General features: G+C 44.4%; 1 protein-coding gene and 1 long non-coding RNA gene across 15 annotated transcripts in view; one reads left to right on the top strand and one right to left on the bottom strand.

Annotated features, from left to right (window-relative positions):
- Positions 1–24,337, top strand: part of LOC127039109 (lethal(3)malignant brain tumor-like protein 4) — a 101,236-nt gene that overhangs the window by 73,223 nt on the left and 3,676 nt on the right. For 6 of the 11 annotated variants that reach the window (XM_050932311.1, XM_050932308.1, XM_050932310.1 and 3 more), the window contains 3 exons: positions 6,134–6,300; positions 14,703–14,765; positions 19,541–24,337. In XM_050932311.1, the coding sequence (XP_050788268.1) occupies positions 6,134–6,300; positions 14,703–14,765; positions 19,541–19,669 (359 nt within the window). In that variant the 3' untranslated portion in view covers positions 19,670–24,337. Of the gene's footprint in view, positions 1–6,133; positions 6,301–7,181; positions 7,282–14,702; positions 14,766–19,540 lie in introns of all 11 variants that reach the window. The other 5 variants (XR_007770878.1, XR_007770877.1, XR_007770875.1 and 2 more) reach the window with 4 other exon arrangements.
- LOC127039152 (uncharacterized) lies at positions 23–23,788 on the bottom strand. 4 transcript variants are annotated; one of them, XR_007770896.1, is made up of 4 exons: positions 23,687–23,788; positions 22,561–22,706; positions 5,078–5,243; positions 23–1,179 (listed from the first exon to the last, which is right to left on the bottom strand). It is a non-coding gene; the product is annotated as an uncharacterized LOC127039152 (long non-coding RNA). The 4 variants fall into 4 exon arrangements; XR_007770897.1 differs by having other exon boundaries at positions 23–1,099; XR_007770895.1 differs by having other exon boundaries at positions 5,113–5,243.

Genomic DNA, 24,337 nt, shown 5'->3' with positions numbered 1-24,337 from the left:
ACCATTTGGTACTTCACAGTTTTTGAATTTTAGTACTTCACTCTGGTGACTGCTATAGGCAATTATCTCAAGTATGTGCTACAGTCCAAATCCCTCCCCTCCCCGCACAAATGTATTAAAGCAAATGTCATGGACTCTTAGAGGTATCAGAGTCAGTGCCCTAGAGTTACACCCTTCTTCACAGCTACTGCCCAGGAAGCAGGAAGGCAAGTTAGCTGGACCTCTGACACTGTTCCACGATGGGCCCTCACCCCTTTTATGGAGAAACTAGTTTCTAAGGGTGAAGGGGGGTTCATTCCCCATTCACTCCTTGACCTCTCTGCTGAGATGGCTTTATGGTAAACATGTGTCCACTAGAAGCTGGACCAAGAGTCACTGTCTGCTTTCCCATGGATCCCATCAGACAGGCATCACATGGTAGCAGTTTTCAATCACTCCTAATTTTTTTTTAAGGCTTTTAAAAATATTCTAGTTTTCAGAAAATAAGAGACAGACCACAACAAAGCAAGGGAGGGAATATGGAGTTTTTCCTCTGGCAAGTTGTGGGTCAGTTTTTAAAGAAAAGGTTCTTACTGGTTGTACTTCTGCAAACTGCGTGTTTAACTTACAGATTTACTATAAAAAGCCAGTTCAGATAGCCGCTCAGACCTAGCGTTTAGCAGGATTTAACACTGTAGTATGGTCCAAGTAAAAAATAGCTAAACAGGCACAAGCTGGGGCAGATGCCTTACTTTTTCTTATTTTTACCTTGTGCTCCTCACTATGGTCAGTCGTATATGCCCCTGCCAGCCAGAAGGGGCTCTGGCCTTCTAGGGAACGTCCATCTGTTCCAGTTAAGCTCAGCTTAGACAGAACCACAGACAACAGAGATGGATAGCGCTATTAAGTTATTTACTGTCATGCATTGACCTACCAGTGCCTGATAGTGTCTTATTCAGGGCTTTGTTCTGTCTGACATTAAAACAATGGAGCTGTCACAGTCACTAGGCAAACTGCACCTGCAACCCCTCCTGGTCTTGTCTAGTGCACCTTTTCTTGGGTCTTCAACCATCACTTGGCTCCAAGTGGACTCACAGTTCTGTCGCTCTCAGACCAGGCCCTGGGTTACAATGCCATGTATATTAACCATGATTATCTCATTATGTCTGACTTAAGCTCAGACCCTGTTGTTATTGCTCCCTGAGGGAACAGAACACTGGTTAATACAGGTTTCAGAGTAGCAGGCGTGTTAGTCTGTATCAGCAAAAAGAACAGGAGTACTTGTAGCACCTTAGAAGAGTGACCAAACAGCAGCTGTGGAAAAAACAGGACAGGGAGTGGGGGATAATAGGTGTCTATATAAGAAAAAGTCCCCAAAACCAGGACTGTCCCTATAGAAACAGGACATCTGGTCACCTTACACCTTAGAGACTAACAAATTTATTTGAGCATAAGCTTTCATGGGCTAAAACCCACTTCATCGGATGCATGCAGTGGAAAATACAGTAGGAAAACATATACACACACAGAGAACATGAAACAATGGGTGCTACATACACACTATAATGAGAGTGATCTAAATCGGACAGTCTCTATGTAAAAGAATATATGGACACAAATCAGACGTCAAGAATTATAACATTCAAAAACCAGCTGGAGAACACTTCAGTCTCCTCCGTCACTCGATTACAGACCTAAAAGTCGCAGTATTACAACAACAAAAAATCAAAAACAGACTCCAATGAGAGACTGCTGACTTGGAATTAATTTGCAAACTGGACACCATTAAATTAGGCTTGAATAAAGACTGGGGGTGGATGGGTCATTACATAAAGTAAAACTATTTCCCCATGTTTATTTTTTCTCCCTACTGCTCCCCACACCTTCTTGTCAACTACTGGAAATGGGCCATTTTGATTACCACTACAAAAAGTTTTTTTTCTCTCCTGCTGGTAATAGCTCACTTTAACTGATCACTCTCGTTACAGCGTGTACGGTAACACCCATTGTTTCATGTTCTCTGTGTGTATGTATATATCTTCCTACTGTATTTTCCACTCCATACATCCGATGAAGTGGGTTTTAGCCCACGAAAGCTTATGCTCAAATCAATTTGTTAGTCTCTAAGGTGCCACAAGTACTCCTGTTCTTTTTGCTGGTTAATACAGTGATTCCCCCAGCCTCCTTAGAGCAAATTGCTGTTTATTTAGAACAAAAGCCTTTTCGACTGCATGCATGCCTAACTGGCATCTTATCTAACCGTCTTCCTCATGGCATGGGGACCCAGGTAGAACCAGCTCCCCTTGTGGCTCTTCCACAGAGCACTCCCCAGCCCCCGTGCCCTGTGTCAGCTTGTCTCCCTGTCTGAGCTGCTGACAAGTAACCCCTCTCTCTTCTCCTCCTGAAAAGTTTTTTTTAGCTGTTTAGTGTTCTTTTGATCTCCACCTTCCTAGCTTTGGCCAAAACAAGGCTTGCTGTGTGTTAGAGACAGATTACAAGGTCCTTGAAGCTAGTAGCTCACCCTATTGTCTTCCAACTGTGTGCTTGAAGCTGCTTATCAAGATCTGTGTTGTGGCTTTCCTGTTTGCTCTTTCTACAGCCTCTTATTAAGGCTGTCTCTACACTACCGACTTTACAGAGGCAGGAGAGATCTCTCCCTGATGTCATAATTAAACCACCCCCAATATATTGGCTGGAGAACCTCTCTCATCGACACAGTGCTGGCCTCACCAGCACTTTTGCCAGGGAAACTTATGTCAGTTGGAGTGTGTGTTTTTCCACACCACTGACCGACAAAAGTTTTACCAACAAAAGCACTAATGTAGACAAAGCCTTAAATCACTACATTCACCCAGGACAGTCTGATCACATGTCAGTTATATCTCATTGACCAAGTCACTTACAATGTTCATCCCATTATTGTGTATCAGTATTGATAGATTAACAGCTTCTCATCCAGCAGAGGGCCTTCCACCACTTCCTCTTCAAATGTCAAATAACCTCCCTATACCACAGTTAGGAATGTTCCCCACAACGTTCACTTAAAACACAGAAATCTTAATCCTGATTGTTCCTAGTTATTACCCCATCCCTCAGTGGTATTTATAACACCTCACATACACACGCAGACTTTTTAGCCGACACACACACATTTACCTTACTCCCTCCCCTGCTCCAAAGATAAACAAAAGGTATCGTATGAAGGATTAACACTGGTGAATGCTGGGGCAAAACCACCCAAATTAGAAGAATGGAGGGGACTGAAGGAAAAAAGGGACAGGAAGGGAACCAAACGGGCCACATGAAATAACAGTGATGGAACAACACTGAAAGAAATAGTGACCAAACAGGAAAATTATGTCAGTAAAATTGAGTATTGTGAATAAATCTGAGGAACTTTCAAATCTTTTATGAATATTTGAGTGAGGAGGGGTTTTTAAACTCTCAATAGGTAATTTTATGCCTTTTAAAATATGTATAGCTTGACATATGACATGTGTCTTACAGTCATGGAAGTTTGAGATGGTGGGAGCAGAAGGGGTAAACCTACTGGTGCTCCCCCTGGTGGCCAGTACAGGATTTCTCCCTAAATATAGCCTCTGCTTTGCCCTGTCTAGTTTTAAAATAATCCAAAATATAGTGCTTTCACTATGTCTCCCGTTTAGGATGTTATCCCACAGTCCCTTGAGGGAGAAGTAGTTGTGACTATTTATAGTTTCCTTTCTCCACACCCCAAAAAGGATATAAACCAGCCCCTGTTTTATATTTTGGGATGGTTGCTTTCCTGTAGAATATTCTGCATTGTGGGATGTGTTTTTTTACTTTCATTAATTTCTCATATATGGATAGAGATTCTGATCACTGCCTGACTTGACTTTATTTTTGTCTGTTTCCCCTTTTGATTTCTGTATCTAAAAATGAAGAGTGCATTGATGCTCTGGTCTAAGGTCTGCTTCTTGTGCTGCTTTCCCATGGTCTGATGAGGATACTGCAGGTCTTGGAAACTTGCCTTTTCTTCTTTGCATGTTTGTTTTTTTTCCGTTGGAGCTTTTCTTCCGGTGCTCCATCTTTTAGTGATTTTATCCTCCCCACTCCCCCCACCCCCTGTGGATTTCATAGAATGGTGGAAATGTAGGACTGAAAGGATCCTCAAGAGGTCTGGCTTTTAGATGCTGAAAAACAGTTGTGGCACAAGTGGGCTATGGAATTTTTATAGCATGTTGTGGAGGGATCAGAGGGGAAAAAAGATTTGAGAACCCCTGGTCTACTCAATTCCCCCACAGTGAGGTCAGATTAAATATACCTAGACCAACCCTAGTTTGGTGTTCGTCTAACCCAGGGGTGAGCAAACTACTGCTCGGGGGCCACATCCAGCCCTTCAGATGTTTTAATCCAGCTCTCGAGTTCCTGCTGGGGAGCAGGGACCAGGGCTTGTCTGACTCTGTGCTATGGCTCCCAGAAGCAGCAGCATGTCCCCCTGCTGGCTCCTATGGGTAGGGACATCCAGGGGGCTTTGCACGCTGCCCCTGCCCCAAGCACCGCCCCCGCAGCTCCCATTGGCCAAGAACTGCAGTTAATGGGAGCTGCAGGGGTGGTGCATTTGGACAGGACAGCATACAGAGCCCCCGGCTGCCCTTATGCATAGAAGCCAGAGCAGGGACATGCCGCTGCTTCCGGGAGCTGCTTGAGGTAAGCACCACCCAGAGCCTGCACCGCTGAACACCTCCTGTGTCCCAATTCCCTACCCTAACCCTGATCCCCCTCCTGCCCTCTGAGCCCCTCAGCCCCACTCCAGAGCCCGCACCCCCAGCTGGAGCCCTCACCCCCGCCATACAGTTTCCAAACCCAGATGTGGCCCTTGGGCCAAAAACTTTGCCCACTGACTTGTTCTTATAATCCTCCAGCCACTAGCCTGTGCTGGTGCTACCCAGCTTCACTGCTGTTGTTACTGGTGCTAGCTAGATCAAAGCGAGCTTGGGTGCGCTTCCCTCTGACTGCAGTGTAGACGTACCCTCAGTCCGTTTTCTACAGAAACATCACCAACCACCACCAGAATGAGCACCAATTGGTAGTCTCAGTAGGAAGTCCAATACTGTACCTAAATGGCCCGTGGAATCTGCAGTTCCTTCTCACCTCTATGGGTGGCCCTCCAGAACAAGGGTGAAGCACATTGCCAGGGCAATGCGGGGCAGGCGGTACCTCTTCTCTGGATAAAATCTGCAGGACTTTAATCACAAGAGCCGTCCCAGCACTTGTCAGCGGCCCTGGAGGGGTGACAAGGGAGGAAGCTGTATCTTTGCTATATGCTTTTATTTTTTGCCAGTAAAGTAACAAAGCATAATTCTTTGTTTCCACATGGTGGCACCATTAACCTTGACCATAATCTTACATGAAGTATTCCAAGGTTTAGAAATGCTTCCCTTTTGTATTGGTGGGGGGGGAGAGGGGCCAGTAAACATTAACCATTATAACCCAGAGGAACGTGTTCTATGTTGTTCCATCCTTTGCATCAGTTCCCATTTTATAACCAGACAAATCCCTTTAGGACCATGACTCTGCATTTATCAAGTGAGCTCATTTGGTGGGGGGGGAGGCGGGGGAGTGATCTGATTTATTTTTTTATTTTGTTTTAAGCTTCACTCTCATTTGACAAATGGAGAGCAATATTGGTGTCTGGGGGTAACCTAGAGCATTACTGGCTTTGGAGTCTCTTGTGGGGGAGGGAGTTGGTCCAGGCCATCATCTGGCATGCGTCGCACTGTTAGCAAGCCGATTACGGGCTGTGAACTGGAATGGTGCCATTTATTTCCAGCCAAAGATGCTGTTACCAGAACTCCTCCACCTTGTCAATAAAACGCTGCAAACATCGTCTGTGTTAGCAGCAGGACGTCATTTTGCCTAGAAACAGCTAACGATCACGTCGCCAGCCTGGCAGCCTTGCTTTTGGTTTTTTCCTTCCCTTCTTTGGGGGCATGCTCACAGTGCAGGGTGCCAAGGAATAGCAGTCTGTGCTCCTGCCCCACCTTTCTCCCCTTCCAAAGTGTTACCACCCGCTCCCCGCCACACACACACTCATTGGTTTTTGTGTTTTTTTGGTATTGCTTCAAATTGAAGACTGACTACTGACTCTGACTCCTCTTGTTTCTGTTTCCAGACACAGAATTCACTCTGCAGCAGGCCCTCCATCAGTCTGTCTTCATGCCCTCCCTGTCCTCCAGCCCGACCCACCGCCTCCATCTCTGCTGGGAGCAGCACTGCAGGCTGCTGCCGGAGGTTTCGGGCCTCACTGCCAGGAGCGTGGCCAAATGGACCGTGGAAGAGGTGAGTGCTGTGCATCTGCCTTTTCTGCTTGTTCTGCTTGATGGAATCTCGGGTCACTCCTTTTTTCTCTGGTGCTGATTGGAAGACATCTTTTTTCCTCCCCTATGTAGGCAGTGGTTTATCTGTTTACTTTGCAGTGATGGCTCATGCAGGGAAATAACTGGCTCAGTCAAAAGTTTTTATCTTGAGTCCCTGAAAAAATTCTGTATTAACCCCCTACTGTCCAACCATGTGGTGTCTCCCTGATTACGGATCTGTTTCCCACTGCTTAGTCCTGACCCTTTTCGTTCTCAGGCCTGAAACAAAACGTTGACAATGGACACTGGCTTCCTCTGGTCTGTTCCTCCCCTGACTGTGCTGCTGACTCACTTTACGTTGCAGATAACAGTAAAATTGTGCTGTGCATGCTTGGAGTCCTTCTTCCTTCCTCTCCCTGCCTGTTTCACATACAGAACCAAACTGGCCACAGTAAGACATGATTTCTGAGAGGCAGCATTCGTGCTGTCAGAGATACATTTTTTCTGTCCTAGCTTATGAGATGCAGTGCTTGTAAATAAGATGTGTCCCCTGCGGTTAGGTGGTCTCTGATAAAGCATGTCTGCTGCTGTGTGCTGAGTAGCTCGCTTTGCTTGGATGCCTGGGGCATTGATTAGAATTGCACCACCAGCTCTGAAGTGTCAGAGACTTGACTCCTGGAGCGTGATGGCTGGCCTTCTCATGCAGGAGGAAATCTGTGGTAATGTGGGTTGTGAGGTGAAAAATTCTTGCAAAGAAAAAATAAAGTTTGTGACCTTTTTTGCTTCTTTATGATTCATAGAGAGGCTTCACAGATTTTCAAACAAGTGTTTTTTCCCTCCTGCCTTTTACACTATGAAAATCAGATCTCAGCTTGTCTCTTTATGCTGGTGGATTCGTCAGAAGACTGGAGACTAGAGGGATTAAGACATCACAAGAGAGTGTGACCTGAGCAATTGTGACAGGGTGGGTTACTTAGTCTGATTTTTTTTAAACTGAGGGGTTCTCTTTTGGTTTTGTGAAAACTTGTTTGAATTCAATTCACAACTAACTTCCAAGAGAAAAAACTCTCTGTAGAAGATTCACCATCCCTGTGTCCTGCTTTTCAGAGCTGAGAATGCTTCCACTTCAGCTTTCCAGTAGATCATCCATCAAAACCAGGGAGGGCAAAAATTGTAACACCTGATACTGCTAATGTAAATAGAACAAATGGAATGTTGTTCTTCTTTTGGACAAAATGTTGAGGCTGTTTCATAAAAGAGCAGAGTGGGGGACAAGCCTTTGTGAGGACAGGGGTGAAGCAGGGGCAGTATAGCTGCTGAGCACTGAACATCAGAATATGCCAAACTATGCTTGTCTGTGCTACAGTCTTTGCTACATGTTATGACAGTGACCACCAGGGATTTGGAGGAGGAGCAACACCAGAGACTTTCGAAGGGCGATTGTATTCATTTTGATAGAATATATGGGCCCAAAGAGTTAAAGGTGTTAACATAACCCAGGCACTAGCCAACATTAAATGGTGTTAAACTGGGTTCGGGGTTTGGTATTCAGAGACCTCAGCCTGCTTCTTCTCCGGCAAACACTATAAAATTCATGCCAAATGTTAGAAATGTATTGATTGAACCACACAAAAAGAAAAGAATCAAAATGAGATAAAGAGCACTGAAACAGAAATTGATTATTTATGCAAAACAAACTTAATCAAAACCTATCAAAGTCTGTTTTTGGAGATAGTGAATATTGGTTGGTCTCTTATTCAGTTAACCAGTCCCCCTTGGCGAGAAAATAAAGTTTAGTTCTGCTGTTTAATTCTGAATGGGGAATGATAGTTGCTTTCCTTATTTAAACAAAAGAGACAGACACAGAAGAGAGAGAAGAGAGAGGATAGTGGAGATGGGGGAAATGCAGCATTTGTTGATGTTCTCAGGATACAGGGCGCCTGGTTAGTCACAGACAGATATTTTGGGCTGGAAGGTTGGTCATAACAGCTGTTGTTCTGGACCTGGCTCAGCACGCCAGTCAGGGCCAAAGTCTGGTTGGTCTGGTCTGGTCCCTCTCCTGCACTGGCCCTTCTCCAGCTGAGCAGAGCTGGATGGGCTGGCTCATTTCACCGTGCGGGTGCTGTGCAGTACAGTTCATTTCAGGATCAGATGAAAAGCTTAGAGGGAGAGAGATGGCAGAAAGGGAGCACATAAGGGAGGGAAAGACAGATGAGGATGTCACTGTATCATGTTGGGATCCTTGCTGGTGCAGTAATGATGAACAGGCCTCTCCACTGGAGTATCAAGGTCTAGAGTCCTGGCAACAATCCTTCTGCTGCAACTGCACTGATATTAAAAAAAATAAGTTTGCTTTTGTTTCCCCTCACCCCACTGCACCCCCCTAAAAAGTCTTTTTTAACAGCCCCAAAAAGATAGTGTGTGGAATAATCCATCCTCTCATTATTTTGTCCACCAATTAGGCCTCATTTCTGACATTGCAATTTTGGTTAATTGATTTCTTAACACAGTCTTTGGAGTGGTGTCAGTGGATCCTTTCTGTTTAAATGAATGCCATCTGTCTGCCTCCTCTGCACATCTTTTCCTAAACAGTTTTATATAACAAATCATTGTAACACTTCATGAACATTTACCTACTTTTCACCAGTTAGGCTAGCAATGAAAATAGGCCTGCTTGGCTTTAATTGTTACAACAGGGCATATCAGATTTTGTCCTCAGTATCAGGAAAAGGATCCAATCTTGCAGAATTCCCATGGAGTCAATGAGATGTCCATGAAAGAAGCAATTGGAGAACCAAGATGTACAATATAATATAGGCCTGTGAAGAAGGTAAAGACACCAGGACTTTCTAGGTTTTAGTGGGCACAACTAGAGCTTGTCCCTGGAAACCTGGACTTGTAACACCTTCCTGACAGGCAGTCGTTGGTCAGTGGTTGGTGCTAGGAGCCTCTGAACTCTGAAAATTCTCCTTTAGTCTGAGAATTTACACAACCCACATTAAAGAAAAATAATTTATTTTAAACTCTAAGGTCAGAGAGCAGCTGAAATAAATGACCAGCAGTAATCTGAGACACCCAAGTAAAGGCTTGCCATCAATAATACTGACCAGTCAAAAAGAGCTGTCATTTGAATGAGGGCTTGTTATTTATTGAAAGCTTCCTGTCATGCTTTCAAAGTGTAGTTAGATGGTAGGGTTGGGAGGGTCGAGTCCCAGCCCAGGGATATATTAATAGGTGACAGAGATTGAATTCCTCATTAGTTAATCCCACATGAGATGTTAATACAGAAGGCTGTGGGAGATTGTCCTTGTGCAAGCTGCATGTGGATTATAAAGCTCTTGTTAATACTAGCTCCTATTTGCATATTTTCACATGGTCTTGTCACTCCTACTTTGATATGTTATTACAAGGAGGCCGCATGCTGGCTTAGCCCTCGTCCAGACTAACCCGCGGCATCGGCGGGTTAAAATCGATTGCTCGGGGATCGATATATCGCGTCTAGTCTGGACGCGGTGTATCGATCCCCGAGCGCGCTTACATCGATTCCGGAACTCCATCAATCCGAACGGAGTTCCGGAATCGACGCGGAGAGCCGCGGACATCGATGCCGCCCCGTCCAGACTGGTGAGTACCTCGATTTTAGAAATTCGACTTCAGCTACGTTATTCTCGTAGCTGAAGTTGCGTATCTAAAATCGATTTTATTTCCTAGTCTGGACGTGGCCTTAGACTCCAGCATCCCACTACCTTCAAAACTGTTATCAGGTATAATAATAGAGATCTACGCAAGAGGGAGTATCCATCAGAGGAAAGGGGTATTTAAGATGCCAGAATTATGGAGACTTCAATATCCTAGCTCAAATCTAAGACCCCATTACAACCCTTATGGAAGAAGCCCTACAGAATTTCATGCTATTGAGGATGTGTGACGTTCCCCTGGTGTTCTCTGGACCGGTGATCTGCTAGGCCACTCCAGTCCCCGACTCTGGAAGCCAGCCTTACCCTGCTCTGCTGTGAGAACCCCCACTCCTGGGATGTTCACACAAGCCTCTGGCACATAAGCTGCTCCCAGCTACGTGAGTGGGCACTTTTGGCCAGCCGCTGCTTGGATTGTGCAACTGAATGACGCTAGCCAATAGCTCCCATACCAGACACAACCCTAGGAACCTCCATCTTGCAGTGTCCAGTTATGCCTGCTGGACACTACAAGCCTATATGAGTTCATCAGTTTAACAAAGAAATTGATAAGCACCAGGTTTGTTATCCCAAGGGGAATCTCTGACATGCTTCAAACCAAATGCACTGCTTCAGGTAGAATAAATAAACAAATTTATTAACTATAAAGATAGATTTTAAGTGATAAGTCAAAGCACAACAAGTCAGATTTGGTCAAATGAAATAAAAGCAAAACGTATTCTAAGCTGATCTTAACACTTTCAGTGCCCTTACAAACTTAGACATTTCTCACCACAGGCTGGCTAGTTACCCTTCAGCCAGGCTCTCCCCTTTGATCAGTGCTTCAGTCGCTGGGTGGTGGTGTCTGTAGATGGAGGTGGAAAAGAGGGGAAGAGCATGGCAAATGTCTCTCCCTTTTTATCATGTTGGTTCTTCCCTCTTGGTGTTTCCTCCCTCTCCCTCTCCCCCCACCCCCGTTCAGAGTCAGGTGGGCATTATTACCTCATTGTAGTCCCAAACTGACCAAGGGCTTGTCTGCACTGGCAAGTTTTGTCGCCAAAAATTGCCTTTTGGTGACAAAAGAGCAAAAGCGTACACACTACAATGGGACTTTTGTCACGAAAAACACCCAGTTTTGGTGACAAAAAACTTCCACCCCTGCAAGAGACTTTTGGTTTTTCCCCTTCCTTTATTGTTGACAAAGAGCCAGTGTAAATACTTCTGATTGTTTGGTCCACAAAACTGGCTTCCACCAGTATCCCACAATTCCTGCCCCGATTGCTCTGCTCAGTGTTTTGATCTCTGCTGCCCCGCAGGCATGCGCATCTCCCTTTCAAAGCTCCAGGAAGTATCTGTGTGCTGCTCCCTTTGGGGAACAGACAAAGGGCTTGGCTACACTCACACTTTACAGCGCTGCAACTGGGGTGTGAAAAAACACCCCCCTGAGCGCTGCAAGATACAGCGCTGTAAAGCATCAGTGTAATCAGGGCAGCAGCGCTGGGAGCGCAGCTCCCAGCACTGCACGCTACACCCGTAAGGGATGTGGTTTACATGCAGCGCTGGGAGAGCTCTCTCCCAGCGCTGCCGCTCTGACTACACTCACACTTCAAAGCGCTGCCGTGACAGCGCTTTGAAATTCTAAATGTAGCCATACCCAAAGAGCAAATCATTGGAATGCTCCTGTTCTGCCTGGCACTAGGAACACAGCAGCAGGCAGACTGCTGTGCTGCTTTGCCATTCCTCAGCACGGAGATCTCACAGAGCTGCTTGTGATGCTGCTCTCGGCAGCTGAGGGGGCTGTGGGAGAACTCATGCAGCTATCAGCTCGTTCTTCTCACAAGACCCATTGCTCACCCTGTCGATGATGGTGTCCCCAATGTGGACATGATCTGTCGACAGAGGGAGGAAGTGTGAGCACCCTTTGGCGATTTTTGTTTTGTCGACTTTTGAGTGTTGACATAAGTTTTGTGAACAAAACTTGGTAGTATAGACAAGCCCCAAGGGAAGGGGCATGACTCACTCGAGAGTCCAACAGACAGACCCTTTGTTGCTGCCTAGGCCAGTGTCCTTTGTTCCTGTGAGGCTGGGCTGGGTTTGTCCCATACATGCCCTGATGAGGTGTGAACTGCCCCTGTGTTCCTGGAAAAATTTTCCCTGGGCTTGTTTTAAGTCATGAGGACACATTTTCAGCCTCATAACTATATATGTGAAATTACAACCTATAACATTACTGTAACAACAATGCTCAGTGCATCATGAGCCTTCTGAAGACACCCAACATGACAACTTTGCATTGGATACCACAGAATCATTTTATAAGGATGAGCATTGAGGGTGCAGGGTATTTCCCCCAAGGTACAGAGCATCACAGGATGTTCTCTAGAAACTACTCTAAAACTTGTATATCAGATCTCATGTTTCCCTCCTCAGCATGCAGAGCCACAGGTGGGGACTTTTCCCGTGGGCATCTCTGTCATGTCCTCGCAGAGATCACACAGCATGTGGGGGGCTCTGTAGCTTTCCCTGTGGGAAGGGCAGGTTGTGGTTTACCATCCCACAGGAAAAACCCTAGAGCCCACCCACAAATCTGATGATCCCTGGAGGTCTGCAGGATGTCAGAGGTATCCATGCACAAGTCCTGTGTCTCCAATACAACTCTGATCACTGACAGCCCCCACTGGGTCCCTGGCACTGTAGCTTTCCCCCAGTCTCATTCCTGGCCATACATCATTGCTTCCCTTGGCCTTCCTTGATTCTGCTCCCTACTCCCATGCAGCCCTGGACATTGCAGAGCACCCTCTGCTGGGCCAGGAGTTGGGAAAGGATGTTGGCATGAAGCACCTGGGCCCTTCTTTCTCATGGAGGTGGAGAGATCTGTGTGTGAGGAGGACCCCCCTCCATATATGGATGGAGTGCTAATGCATGACCAGGCGTAGGATCTTAGACAATGAGAGCCTTTGAACCTCCTATTACTGTATTCTAACAGGTCTCATTGCATGTGATTCAGGCAGGTTTCCCTACCCCACCAGTATCCAGCATCTGGTTCCCGTTCCAGGGAGCTGCTCTCTTGCAGTTCTCCTGTGCCCCCTGACAGTCACCTAAAGCTGACTTTTATTATGTTCAGGCATAGCCACTTGATTAACCCTTGCTCCTGTTCCCAGTTTGTCTGCTAGCCCCTTACGCATCTGTTTTCTTAAAGGGCCCATATCATGGAACAGGATTGGCTGGCTCTGGGCCCCACTGCCCTTTAAAGGAGACAGACCACCCTGTTACATGTACTATAACATGTAGGATACATTTTTCTATTAAATTCTGTAGCACAATTCAGAAACCTATAGAAAGGTCTTCATTTTTGTTGCCATTCTGCAGGACTTTTCCATAGAGGAAACCAAGGAGAAATTACCTCTGCAAACAGCCCAGGCTGCTGGATTCACATCTCACTATTTAGAAACCCCAAATTTCCTCTTTGTATAAAGTTACCATGTTTTGTGTGGATCCTGTGAAACAGAGCTCTCCCTGCTGGCCCGGCAATAGTAGTTAAACCCTGGGCCTGATCCTAAATGGTGCTGGGCACCTACAGTTCCAATGAAATCAATGGGAGTTTTCTGTAAACAGAAGGAACCCTGTTTGTTTTGTTTCTTTATAGTCTCATGGGAGTGAGAGAGAAGGATGAACGTTTGCGAAATTCAGAAACAGTAGAATTAGTAGGAGAAGGCATTGTGTATTTTTTTTTTTTTTAAGGAGAGGATGGAGCTGGACAATCAGGAGTTAAAAAGAAGAAAGAGGAAATAGTATTTGACAGTGTCCCTTTTAACTGCTTGTCCATTTGTATTGGTGGGAGAAAGTGAACGTGCCTTCTGAAATAGAGCCATTCCCTGTAGGAACATCCAATTGGAAGAGATGTTTGAACAGATTATGCCTTGATATACAAATCTTCCATGAACCATGGAAGTTAGAGACTGAAACAAGACATAAAGTCATCTAGTCTATTTCTTCTTCTCTCTCTTCCCTGATATAGTGCACAGTGTAGTCTAGTTTTAAATAACCTAACTCATGGGGCTTTCACCACGTCCCTGGGGAGACTATTCCACAGTCGAACACATCTCACCGTTAGAAAGTTTTTCCTGCTACTCAACGCAAAATTCACTTTTCCTCATTTAATCCCATTGGTTCTAGTTATACTCCCTTGCTTCACCATAACTGAATGGTAGTTTCTTTCTCTCCCTAGTGCTTCCACTTTTCACGTGCGTGTAAACTACTGTTCCCCTTCCTCAGGCAAGCCATACATATTTAGTAGTCTAAATCTTGCCTCTTAAAGGGACACTGTCAACTCATTTAAATTATCTTAATTTCCAAAAGTTCCATTTGCTGACAGAGCGCCCTCTAAATCGTACTTCCTGATTGATTTGATTTGATTTGTAAATCCTTAAAAATAATGTCAATGTTTGTAAGGGCTTTTTCAGCAAGGGAGAAACTGGCTGACTCTCCATGGGAGACCGTGGAATTGATTATGAGCACCGTGCTGTCAGATACCCAGAGGAGACAAACAGAAAAAGAGACTTTTGCTATCATCACTTTCAGCTATAGACAGTTCAGATGTCATTTGTAACTATAATAGGTAGAACACTATTAAGATGGAAATATGTTTTTTGAGTTGATGGTGTCCCGTTAATCTCTCTGTTATCTGCATTATTTCCACTATTTATTTTAGGTGGCTAGCTTTGTCCAGCGTTTACCTGGCTGTAAGGAACAAGCTTCGGTATTCAGGGAAGAGGTAAGAATAGCCTGATTAAGTGTTATCCTGTAGCACTGCCAGCTATGTGCTCTTGCATTTCTAGTGATTTGGAGTCATGGTACCTAGCTAAGCTATGATTTCTGCTTCTGAAAAAGAATGTGGCACTTCTGGGGAGCTGCAGCTTCCTAGCCAAATTCCAACATGAGTAAAACTTTAAAACTGGAGGGTGAATTTAAACTTGCATAGGTTATTTTTCAGGTCCTATCTTGGACTATTATGTAATGTAGTGCAATGCAATGCAATGCAGATCTCATCTGCTTCTTCAAGTGATGGGATATGACTACGGCTACATTTTAGTTATGGATATTTTTAGTAAAAGTCATGGACAGGTCACAGGCAATAAACAAAAATTCACAGTCTGTTACCTAAGACCTGGGCCAGGGTTGCTCTCGGGGTGGTGGTCCAGAGGCATCATGGATGCTGGGGGGTGTCCCAGGATCCCTGATACTGAGGGGGAGGTGGGCGGTGCATGGCCCCAGTACCCCTGCTCCTGCTGGTGGGGGAGGTTTCACGGGGCTGGCAGACTCCCTGCCTGGCTCCATGCAGCTCCCTGGAAGCAGCCGGCAAGTCCCTGCAGCTCCTAGGGGGAGGGAAGGCCAAGCGGACTCCGCACGCCACCCCTGCCACATGCGCCATCTCCGCAGCACCCATTGGCCGGGAAGCACAGCCAATGGGAGCTGCGGGGGTGGTGCCTGCAGGCAGGGGCAGTGCGCAGAGCCCCCTGACCCATCTGCTTAGGAGCTGCAGGAATATGCCGGCTGCTTCCGGGAGACCCCCCCCCACCCCCAGCCTCCCCGAGGTAAGTGCTTCCCCTACCCCAGTCCTGAGCCCTCTCCCACATCCAGACTGCTGCTCATGATAACCCAGGGGCTGCCCAGCTCAGGCAGACCCTGAGCCAGCTGTACCAGTCACTGCAGAAATAAGGGAGGTCACAGAAAGTCACAGAATCTGTGACGTCCATGACCTCCATGATAGACATGCAGCCTTAGGTATGTCTGCCTTTGTTAGTGAGCTTGGCAGCCTGGGGATTCTCTTCGGGATCGCTGGCTCTTCCTGCATTCCTAGGCAGCAACAACAAATGAGACTTTTTTGAATCTGCAGCTATTAAGGAAGTTGTAGCCTTTCCTCTTGGCTGCAAATCTTGCCACAATTTTCCCTGCCTTTGTCACTCCCAAGTTGGATTACTGCACTACACTCTACCTGACCTTTTAACACCACTCAAAAACTTCAGCTACTGCAGAACCTGCCTGTCTGCTTGCTTAGCAAATTTTCTCTAATGAATCATACCTTTGCTCTCTGGACTCTACTGGCTTCAGTTACATTTCCAGGTGCAACTCAGGGTGTACTTAAGACTCCTTTGATCAGCTTGCTTATTCCTGCTTCCCTTTTGCACCATCAGTGTGTTGTCTATTTCAATTGTACGTTCTTGAGGATAGGGACTGTATCTTCTCTATGTTCTCCGAGGCACTTAGCATGTTCTTGGGTTCCAAATAAATAATAGTACATAGTGCTCATTGTAATGGGCGTACTTCTAATAAATCCAGAAATACATAAATGATTGCACCCCTGAGATGGCTGCATCTCAGTGGCAAGCAAATGAAGGTCATGCTCATAGTTCTGTATATTGGCACATATTTTCATTCTGTAAAGCAGCTTGAGGCTTTCAAAAAGTACTGTACAGAAGGTAATATTAACACTGTTTGTTTAACTAGAGTGGGGGACATGGAATTTAGCCACAGAAATCAGGGACTTTTCAGTGTAACTGAGCACAGGGAAATAACCCAATTCCTGACAAAGTATGTAGATAACTGAGATTCTACTGGTAAAGCTACTAATAAATCCACCATTCAAACTTTTGATATTGTGTAGTTAGAGTTAATTTCATTTCCAGCATAGCCACTTCCTATTTCACCTCTTGCCTCCAGCAGTCCAGAGCCCTGCTAAGCGCCAGGCCCTAACCTTGGCATGAAGGGGTTCATGTATTTTCAGACTTGTATTCAAATTAAATGGTCAAGTTGAAATTAAGACCCTTTTAATAATGGGCTGAGCTTTAGCCAGAATCTGGCAAGAATTAAGGTATGACCGACAGAACCTCTGAACTCCACTAGAATAGTCCATTAGCTGTAACCAGGCCTGTAACTGCATTCTGTTTAGGTAAATAAATCCCATGCAGGCTTTGGGGAGAAGAGGAAGTTGATGCTTTATTTTCTTATTGAGCTATCTTAGCACTAAAGAGAATGAATCATGCAGAGAATTTTAGAAAGAAGCCAAGGAGGATGGAACAAAGTGACAAAGTGTACCCTAGGCATTGATATTACATTTACGTCTGGGACTAATTCAGCAATGGTCTCTTTAAAATAAAATGACTTAGAAAGTAACAGGATCAATGTGAAGCTGTAATAATTGTATCAGACCCAAAATATCATGCTGAAATATACGACTGCTTTGCTGCACACTTTTTCTTTTAGATTCATTTGGTTTTATTTAAGCAGCTCTCTGTTTATTTCTGGGACTCTCGTCACAGCAGTCCTGTACCTGAGCACCTTACAAACATTCCTGAATTAAGTTGCGTGACCCCCTAGGAGTTAGGGAGCATTGCTGCCATTCCCATGTTACAGTTGCAGATACTGAGGCACAGAGAAGTTAAGTGACTCGCATAAGATTGCGCAGTGTTTTTATGAATAGGAGGAATAGAAATAAGATCTGGCTCCCAGTTCATAGAATCATAGAATCTCAGGGTTGGAAGGGACCTCAGGAGGTATCTAGTCCAACCCCCTGCTCAAAGCAGGACCAATTCCCAACTAAATCATCCCAACCAAGCCTAACCTTGAAACCCCCAGTTCTTTCTCTTGCCCACATGACTGTCCAGTGTAATTAGACGGACCCACACTATTCAGCCAATTGTTAAAATCAATAGATTTCCAGTTAGAAAAAATCCTAGGAATGTAAGACTTGTCATCCTGTATCAGAAATGTGCCATGCCTAGTCCAAGACCCTATTTCCGACATTGGCCAGTGCCAGACGGTGCAGAACCCTGTAATGGACATCTGTGGAGTAGTTTGCTGTCGCAGGGTGGTCCCCCAGAGTGTCCTTTCAGGCCTTAATCACAGACCACAACCACTCCAGGTTTCCTTCACCACCATGCTTTGTTATGTTCTTTCAGCAAGCCACAGCCTTTAGTGTTTTATTTACGTATTTGCATTCCATAGCCAGCTTCCTTGCAGCCAGTCCTGCCTTCCTTCAGACTCCCTCCTCTCTTGCACTTCCTTCCTGTCTGTGTGTATAGTCCCACCTGCCAGGGCTGCTTTCCTTTCAATTAGCCCTTCAGCGGTAGCTCTACTCAGTTAATTGACACCCTCTGTCAACTACTTGTCATCCAATTAGGTCCCAGTTAATACCAAATAATACAATACCGATGGGTATCAGAGTGACGGAATGTAGTTAGCTCCTGACTCAGCACACCTTGTCACACTTGCCTATAACGGAAATGCCTTCCTTGCCACTATCAGTTAATATTTGGCTTAGGCCCTGAAGCACTGGGGGTCTATAGGAATTATAACTTTATCCTTTCTAGGGTAACTGTGAATGTTCTTGTTAATCCATGTAAATATCTACTCCCTTTTAAAAAAAAAAAAAAAATTGCTAAGGTCTGAGACTCAGTGATACCGGGTGGCAGTGAGTTCCACAGCTTAAATATGTATTTTGTAAAAACATAAGAAGAGGGTTACCATAATCAGTTTTAAATGTGCTTCCTTTCAGTTTAACTGGATGTTCCCTTTCACTTGTATTACAAAGGAGGGTAAACAGGAGCAGACACTTTTATCTTCACCGTACCCTGCATTGTTTTATATACCTCTCTCATTTCTCCTTCCTAAACAAAACACTCTCATTTTGTGCCTTTGAAACTGATTTTTCATGAATCTATTTTGTTTTCTGCTTACATGGAGACTCCAATTTATGGGCAGAATTGTAGTTCTGAAAATAATCAAACATTTAAATCGCAGGAAACTGTTTCTCAGCTATGAGATTTCAACATCTATGACCAAAGCATTAATGCAGATCTGCAGGTCAAAGATCCTTCACCTTTAAGTTTTGCCCTGGGTAGTTTTAATGGGACTCCAAGAAACTATATAAAGTAGAGCAGCAAAGAATCCTGTGGTACCTTATACACTAATAGACGTATTGAAACATGAGCTTTCGTGAGTGAATACCCACTTCGTCGGATGCATGAAAAGTAGCAGAGTGTTGTATTACTCCAGCCCATGATTAGTGTGGTTTCTGAATAACATCCTACTAGAGATTTGCTTTTCAGGATTTTTCAGGATTTTTTAGAGTCGGGTATACGATTTTACTTTCTGACTAGTTTATAGGATACTTGATTGCATCTGAATTTTAAAATAGAAGTAATTCTTAGGCCACAATATAGTTCCTAATGGACATAACCCACCATCATAACAGCCACTAACTGCACCCTTTATAAGTAATCTCAGCATAGGCGCTTTCACTTCCAGAGATGGTCCCTCTGCATTAGGATTGAGTCATGTCGAAAAGGGCAGCATTTGTGGGAAGTTTACCTTATGCATGTCTGTCTGTCTGGATAAATACAGGAGTTCAAGGCTCAAGGCCTGTCACTCTTTCTTTCATCAGCACCTAATACGTTATTTTTATGTTAATTAAAAGCTGGGAGCTGGGGAGGGAACCATGGAAGTTTCCTGGCAGTAATCTTCATTTCGTACTGTTTCTCTGTCCTACAGCAGATAGACGGTGAAGCCTTCCTCCTCCTGAACCAGGCAGACATAGTTAAAATACTGAGCATTAAGCTGGGTCCTGCACTGAAAATCTACAATGCCATCCTCATGTTCAAATCCGCAGAAGAAGACTGAGAAGATCCCTCTTCGATGCAGGCCAGGAGGGGAAAAGAGGAACAGGGGGAACGCATCAGCAATCGAGTGCTTAGTGCCTGCTTTACAAAGTGCTGAATAGACTGACTGGAACTTCTGTAAGCCGGGGCCTGATCACGTTTCAGACTGACTTAACGTGAAACCTGTTGAAAGGATATCGAAGATGTAAAAATCCTGCCCCAGCCTGGGATGGGGGTGGTGTCACTTCCAGGAAGAGAAGATGATTATATTTTCTAACTGAATTTGGTTTTGGTATATTGATCTCTTTTTAAGATCTAGAAGAAACCTCTCGTTATAAGGGGAATCCAGGGTGATATTATTAGAGGAGCTGCTATCTCAAGCAAAACCCTCTGAGCAAAATGACTGTTCTGTCTGACGATAGTGCCTGAAAGAGTCTGCATGATCACCAGCGTGTTCTATGTATTCTGTATGTTTAAAACTTGAGGGGGACAGTAGGAGAACAAAAGGGGGCAGGTTGCACTTCAAAGCAATGCACTTGAATTCCTCACCACTAGGAATCAACTACTGACCTTTTCTAGACTGGTTTTAAAATCCCACAGTTGGTCTTCTTGCTCTTGGCTGTCAAATACTCTCAGCTAATGCGATGCCTGCAGACCAACAGAACCGCAGCATTGGGGGGTCAAAATGGCTCCATCACAGAGATGGGTTATGTTGTTTTTGGAGAGAGCTCTAAGATAGGCCTGTGATTGGAAGAAGTTCTGTTTTAAGACAGGCAGTGGTTGAGCAGAGATCTCCATTGAAGGAGTGGACACGCTAAAGGTATTTAGAAAAATGATCCTAGCTCATGCATTCCCACGAGGGATAGTATGGACTATTGTCATCTCTATGCCATGGAGATCTTACTGAGAAATGACATGGTAAAGAGCATTCATGAATTTGGTGGTCTCACTAAGACCCTCACCACTTTAAGAGCTGAGCCATGTTTAAACAATCACATTTAAACCCAGTTGTAGCTAGCATGGTTCTCCTCCCATTGTGAACAGGACCCTCTAAAAATATTTGCTTTAGTTTTTAAATAGCAAGCACTGTGTTGAATGACTAAAGCTTGTCATGACACTGTCATGTCAGAGTTCCTCGGAGCATTCCAGCATCTCTGCAGGCAGAATTGGCAGAGAAGGCTCCTTGGATGAGGCTGAGGATTTGAATGGAAAGGGAAAAGTGCCTTTTGCATGCAGGGATGAGATGAAGCTTCTGCCAAGAGAATGGGAACAGAGCGAGGCAGCCACCTCTAGTTAAAATTCCCTACCCCCAACTTGCCAATGGCACCAGACATTCCCATGCTTTCTGAGCATATTTGGGGAAGGCAGAGGTTCAAATAAGGGAACTAGTTTGTCCAGAATGAGACAGGTAGCAATTGTATCGGGGGGGACAACGTGTGTAGTTACGTCCTTGTGCAATACATAACAATCCACACACTTTGGTACCAATAAAGTACTGGCAATATTTCCTGCTCTTCCAAAAGTCACAGTGTCATTTTTACGGGCAGAAGGCCCCTTGTGAGATGCCCAATATGTGACAATTACACACAATTATTAATACACTGAAAACTCCTTTCAATATAGCAAAATCTGGAGGAAGTGATCACTTCTTCCATCCCCAAGAGCTCTGTTCTGTGACCTCCCATGCCCTGGACCATCATGGCATCATCCCTGGACAGCCTGTTCACTGGGTAGTTGTATATTGGAAATCCGCTTGGGGATTTTGTGTGCATGTGGGAGAAGGGGGTGTTCAGAGGGATCCTCAGGAGCTTGGACAGTATCTGTCCTCACAGAATCCCACCACTCAAGCCACGGTATATGTGTGAGAGTGAGCACTTCTGGATGCTGTAGCCATGCTGATGTTATGTGACCTGGCTCATGCTTGCCATCAGTCAAGACCAATACTGGATGAATTTCCCAGGGGGCTGTAAGATGGGAAGATATGAACCGCCCTCAGATACCACCAAAAACCTCCAGTTATTGTTCTTGGAGTCTATATCACCAGTGTCGCTGCCTTTGTCCTAGTCCCACACCTACCGCAAGAGCTGAGTTATGAACTACCAACCTCTATTTAAACACTTCGTACGCAACTGTGTGACACAAACATAAGGGCAACTGTTGGTCTTCCAGCTACACCGCCGCCACATCCATGTTCCAGCTTTACCTTTCAGCTTCTGATAGCAAGGTCTCCGTAACCTTCGTCAAGTAAAAAGTCCTTTAAAATTGTAAATAGAGCAGAATCCAGGCTGCTGAATCTGTTCAGTGTAGGATTAATTTGTGGAGCAATATGTCTCCCAGCTTTCTATTTTTGTATAAGGACTTAAGGAGTTTAAGCCTTCCACACCGAAGAGTTACTGAAAGTGAGTGGTGGGAGGGAGTCGCTATGATTAATCTGAAATATTAAATAACAGATGCATATGCCACTGCAGTAGAGTTTAGTAATTTAATGCAGCTTTGTGGTGCTGGGTCAGATATGCACTTTATAAAATAAGTACATTTCCAATTTGATAACGGGATAATCACCAAAGAGCGCAATTTTATTATCATAGTCTAAGCATACTGGTACTATAGAAAGAAATGCTGTGGGGTGACTTAGAATATGGTGGACTCCTTTTTTATGGTGAAGCTTTTCATTTTATGGTAAACTTCACCCTAAGCAAAGGGTCCCTCTAATAGGAATCACAAGTAGCACATCTCATGCACCGACACACTTCCCATTCTAATTGAGGCACAATTACTTAGTGATTAGAGCAGAGGAGTAGGAGACATGACTCCTGGATTCAGGTCCTGGTTATTCCACTGACTTGCTGGTGTGATGAGTGAGTCACTTCATCACCATGCCTCACCAGGCTCTGTAACCAGGATACAACTTACCCATCTGTGTAAAGTGCTTTGACATTGTCTGATGAATTGTGCTATGTTTCACTATGTCTCTGTTCCCAGTAAGCAGGTCCTACTGAGTTTCCTGTTTGACTTCCTTCCCTAAGTTGGGACCCTCAGTGGGAACAGAAGATTGTCTCCTGGCAAAAAAGAAAAAAAAGAAAGAATGAATGAACATTGGTGAAACAAGCCATGAGGATTGCAGTCACTGGAATTATTCAGAGAGAAGTGAGATCTTTAGGGGCTTCCCAGCCAGCTGCATCAAAGAAGAGAATGTGTTCTTGTCTGGAATTTATTCAAGCAGAACAATAGCAGTTGCTTCCAGACAGGAAGAAGGAAGGGAACCATTTAGGGATATCAGGAGGAGGAATATGCTTCTTGTGCCTATTTTTCTAATCTGGTAACTTTCTTCACAGAATAAACCAGAACATGTGCATCTATTATTAGCTCTATTCCTTCCACATATATATCTATTTTTAATAAAAACAAACAACTTTACAATAACTATTCACGATTTCAAATCTTTTTGCCATCACATTTCCAATAATTTCATTGGAAAGCTAAAAAAATAACACACCAAAGTTTTATTCAGCGTGCCTCTCAGCTCAGGCAGAGGGACGTGCACCAGCTCTGCTCAACCTAGCACACTTCAAATAGCAGCATAGCCAGGGGTAGTACAAACAGCAACTTGGGGTAGACCCCTAAATACAAACCCACCCAAACCCTGGGTATAAACTTGGATGGTTAGCTCCCAGCTACCCTGCTGTTTTTAGCATACTAGTTCAAGTGGCGTTCGTGCGTGTCTGTCTGCCCAAGCTGGGATGCACACTTTCAGCTGCAGTGGAAACATCTTTTGTAAATGCTAGTCAATATTTGTGTCTTTAAGCAAGAGGTCTGAAAGCACATGTTTGAATTATATTTGTTTGTTAGTTTGAAACCTGCTTTTTAATTTCCTTTAAAGTAGAAAGCAAAAATTTTTGACTCTTGTCACTTGGTTTGAGGGTTTTCATGTTCGGACCGGTAACATAAGCAAAAAACCAGCTGTCTGCCTGGCTGAATTTCAGTCTCAAAAGACAAGAGCCATTTAAAAAAACAATCAAAGGATAAATCTATTACTTACCAACACAGCAATACAAAGCATGACAATTATTAGACATGGATCAGCAAGGCAATTGGAAAGTAGACGTTCTAAATTATTTTTGTTATATTTGTACAGTATGTTGTATTCCTATCCCCTTTTTAGAAATCCAAAATGTTCAGGTCTTTTCTCTTTAATCCCTCTTAGCAGGGAGTCTTGTTTTCAAATTTCTGTCATCACAAATGAACATCCTTGTAAACTGATGGTAGCAAATTTCTGCTCTGGGTAATTAATCGCATTAGAGTTGGACAGAAGCAGTCGGCGCCACTGATAGCAAAATCATACAACCAAAGAAAAAGAATTGAGCCCAGGGGATAAGCCAGTTCCGCTGTAGAAGATTTCCTGCCTGCTACTTTTATGCCCTATTAAGGGAATGATCCCACAGAAAGCTTTAAATTTTTTGACATTCTCTCCATCATGTGATGAGCTAGTTTATTTTCAAACTTCTAGGACTTGAATGGGAAATATGAGTAAAATGGGGGAATTCACAGTGAGGTTTTCATTTCAGTGTTTGAAAGTTGTTTGCTATTTAATACTTGAACCTTTCATGCTAGTTGCCCCATGTTTGACATTGAGCTACCACTGATGCTTTCTTCTGGAAATGTGAATAAAATTAACTTAATACTTGTTTCA

Source organism: Gopherus flavomarginatus, chromosome 22 (genome assembly GCF_025201925.1).
Source record: "Gopherus flavomarginatus isolate rGopFla2 chromosome 22, rGopFla2.mat.asm, whole genome shotgun sequence".
In the NCBI taxonomy this organism is placed as follows: Eukaryota; Metazoa; Chordata; order Testudines; family Testudinidae; genus Gopherus; species Gopherus flavomarginatus.
Note: the sequence above shows the minus strand (reverse complement) of the source record. Positions and strands in the feature narration are given on the sequence as shown.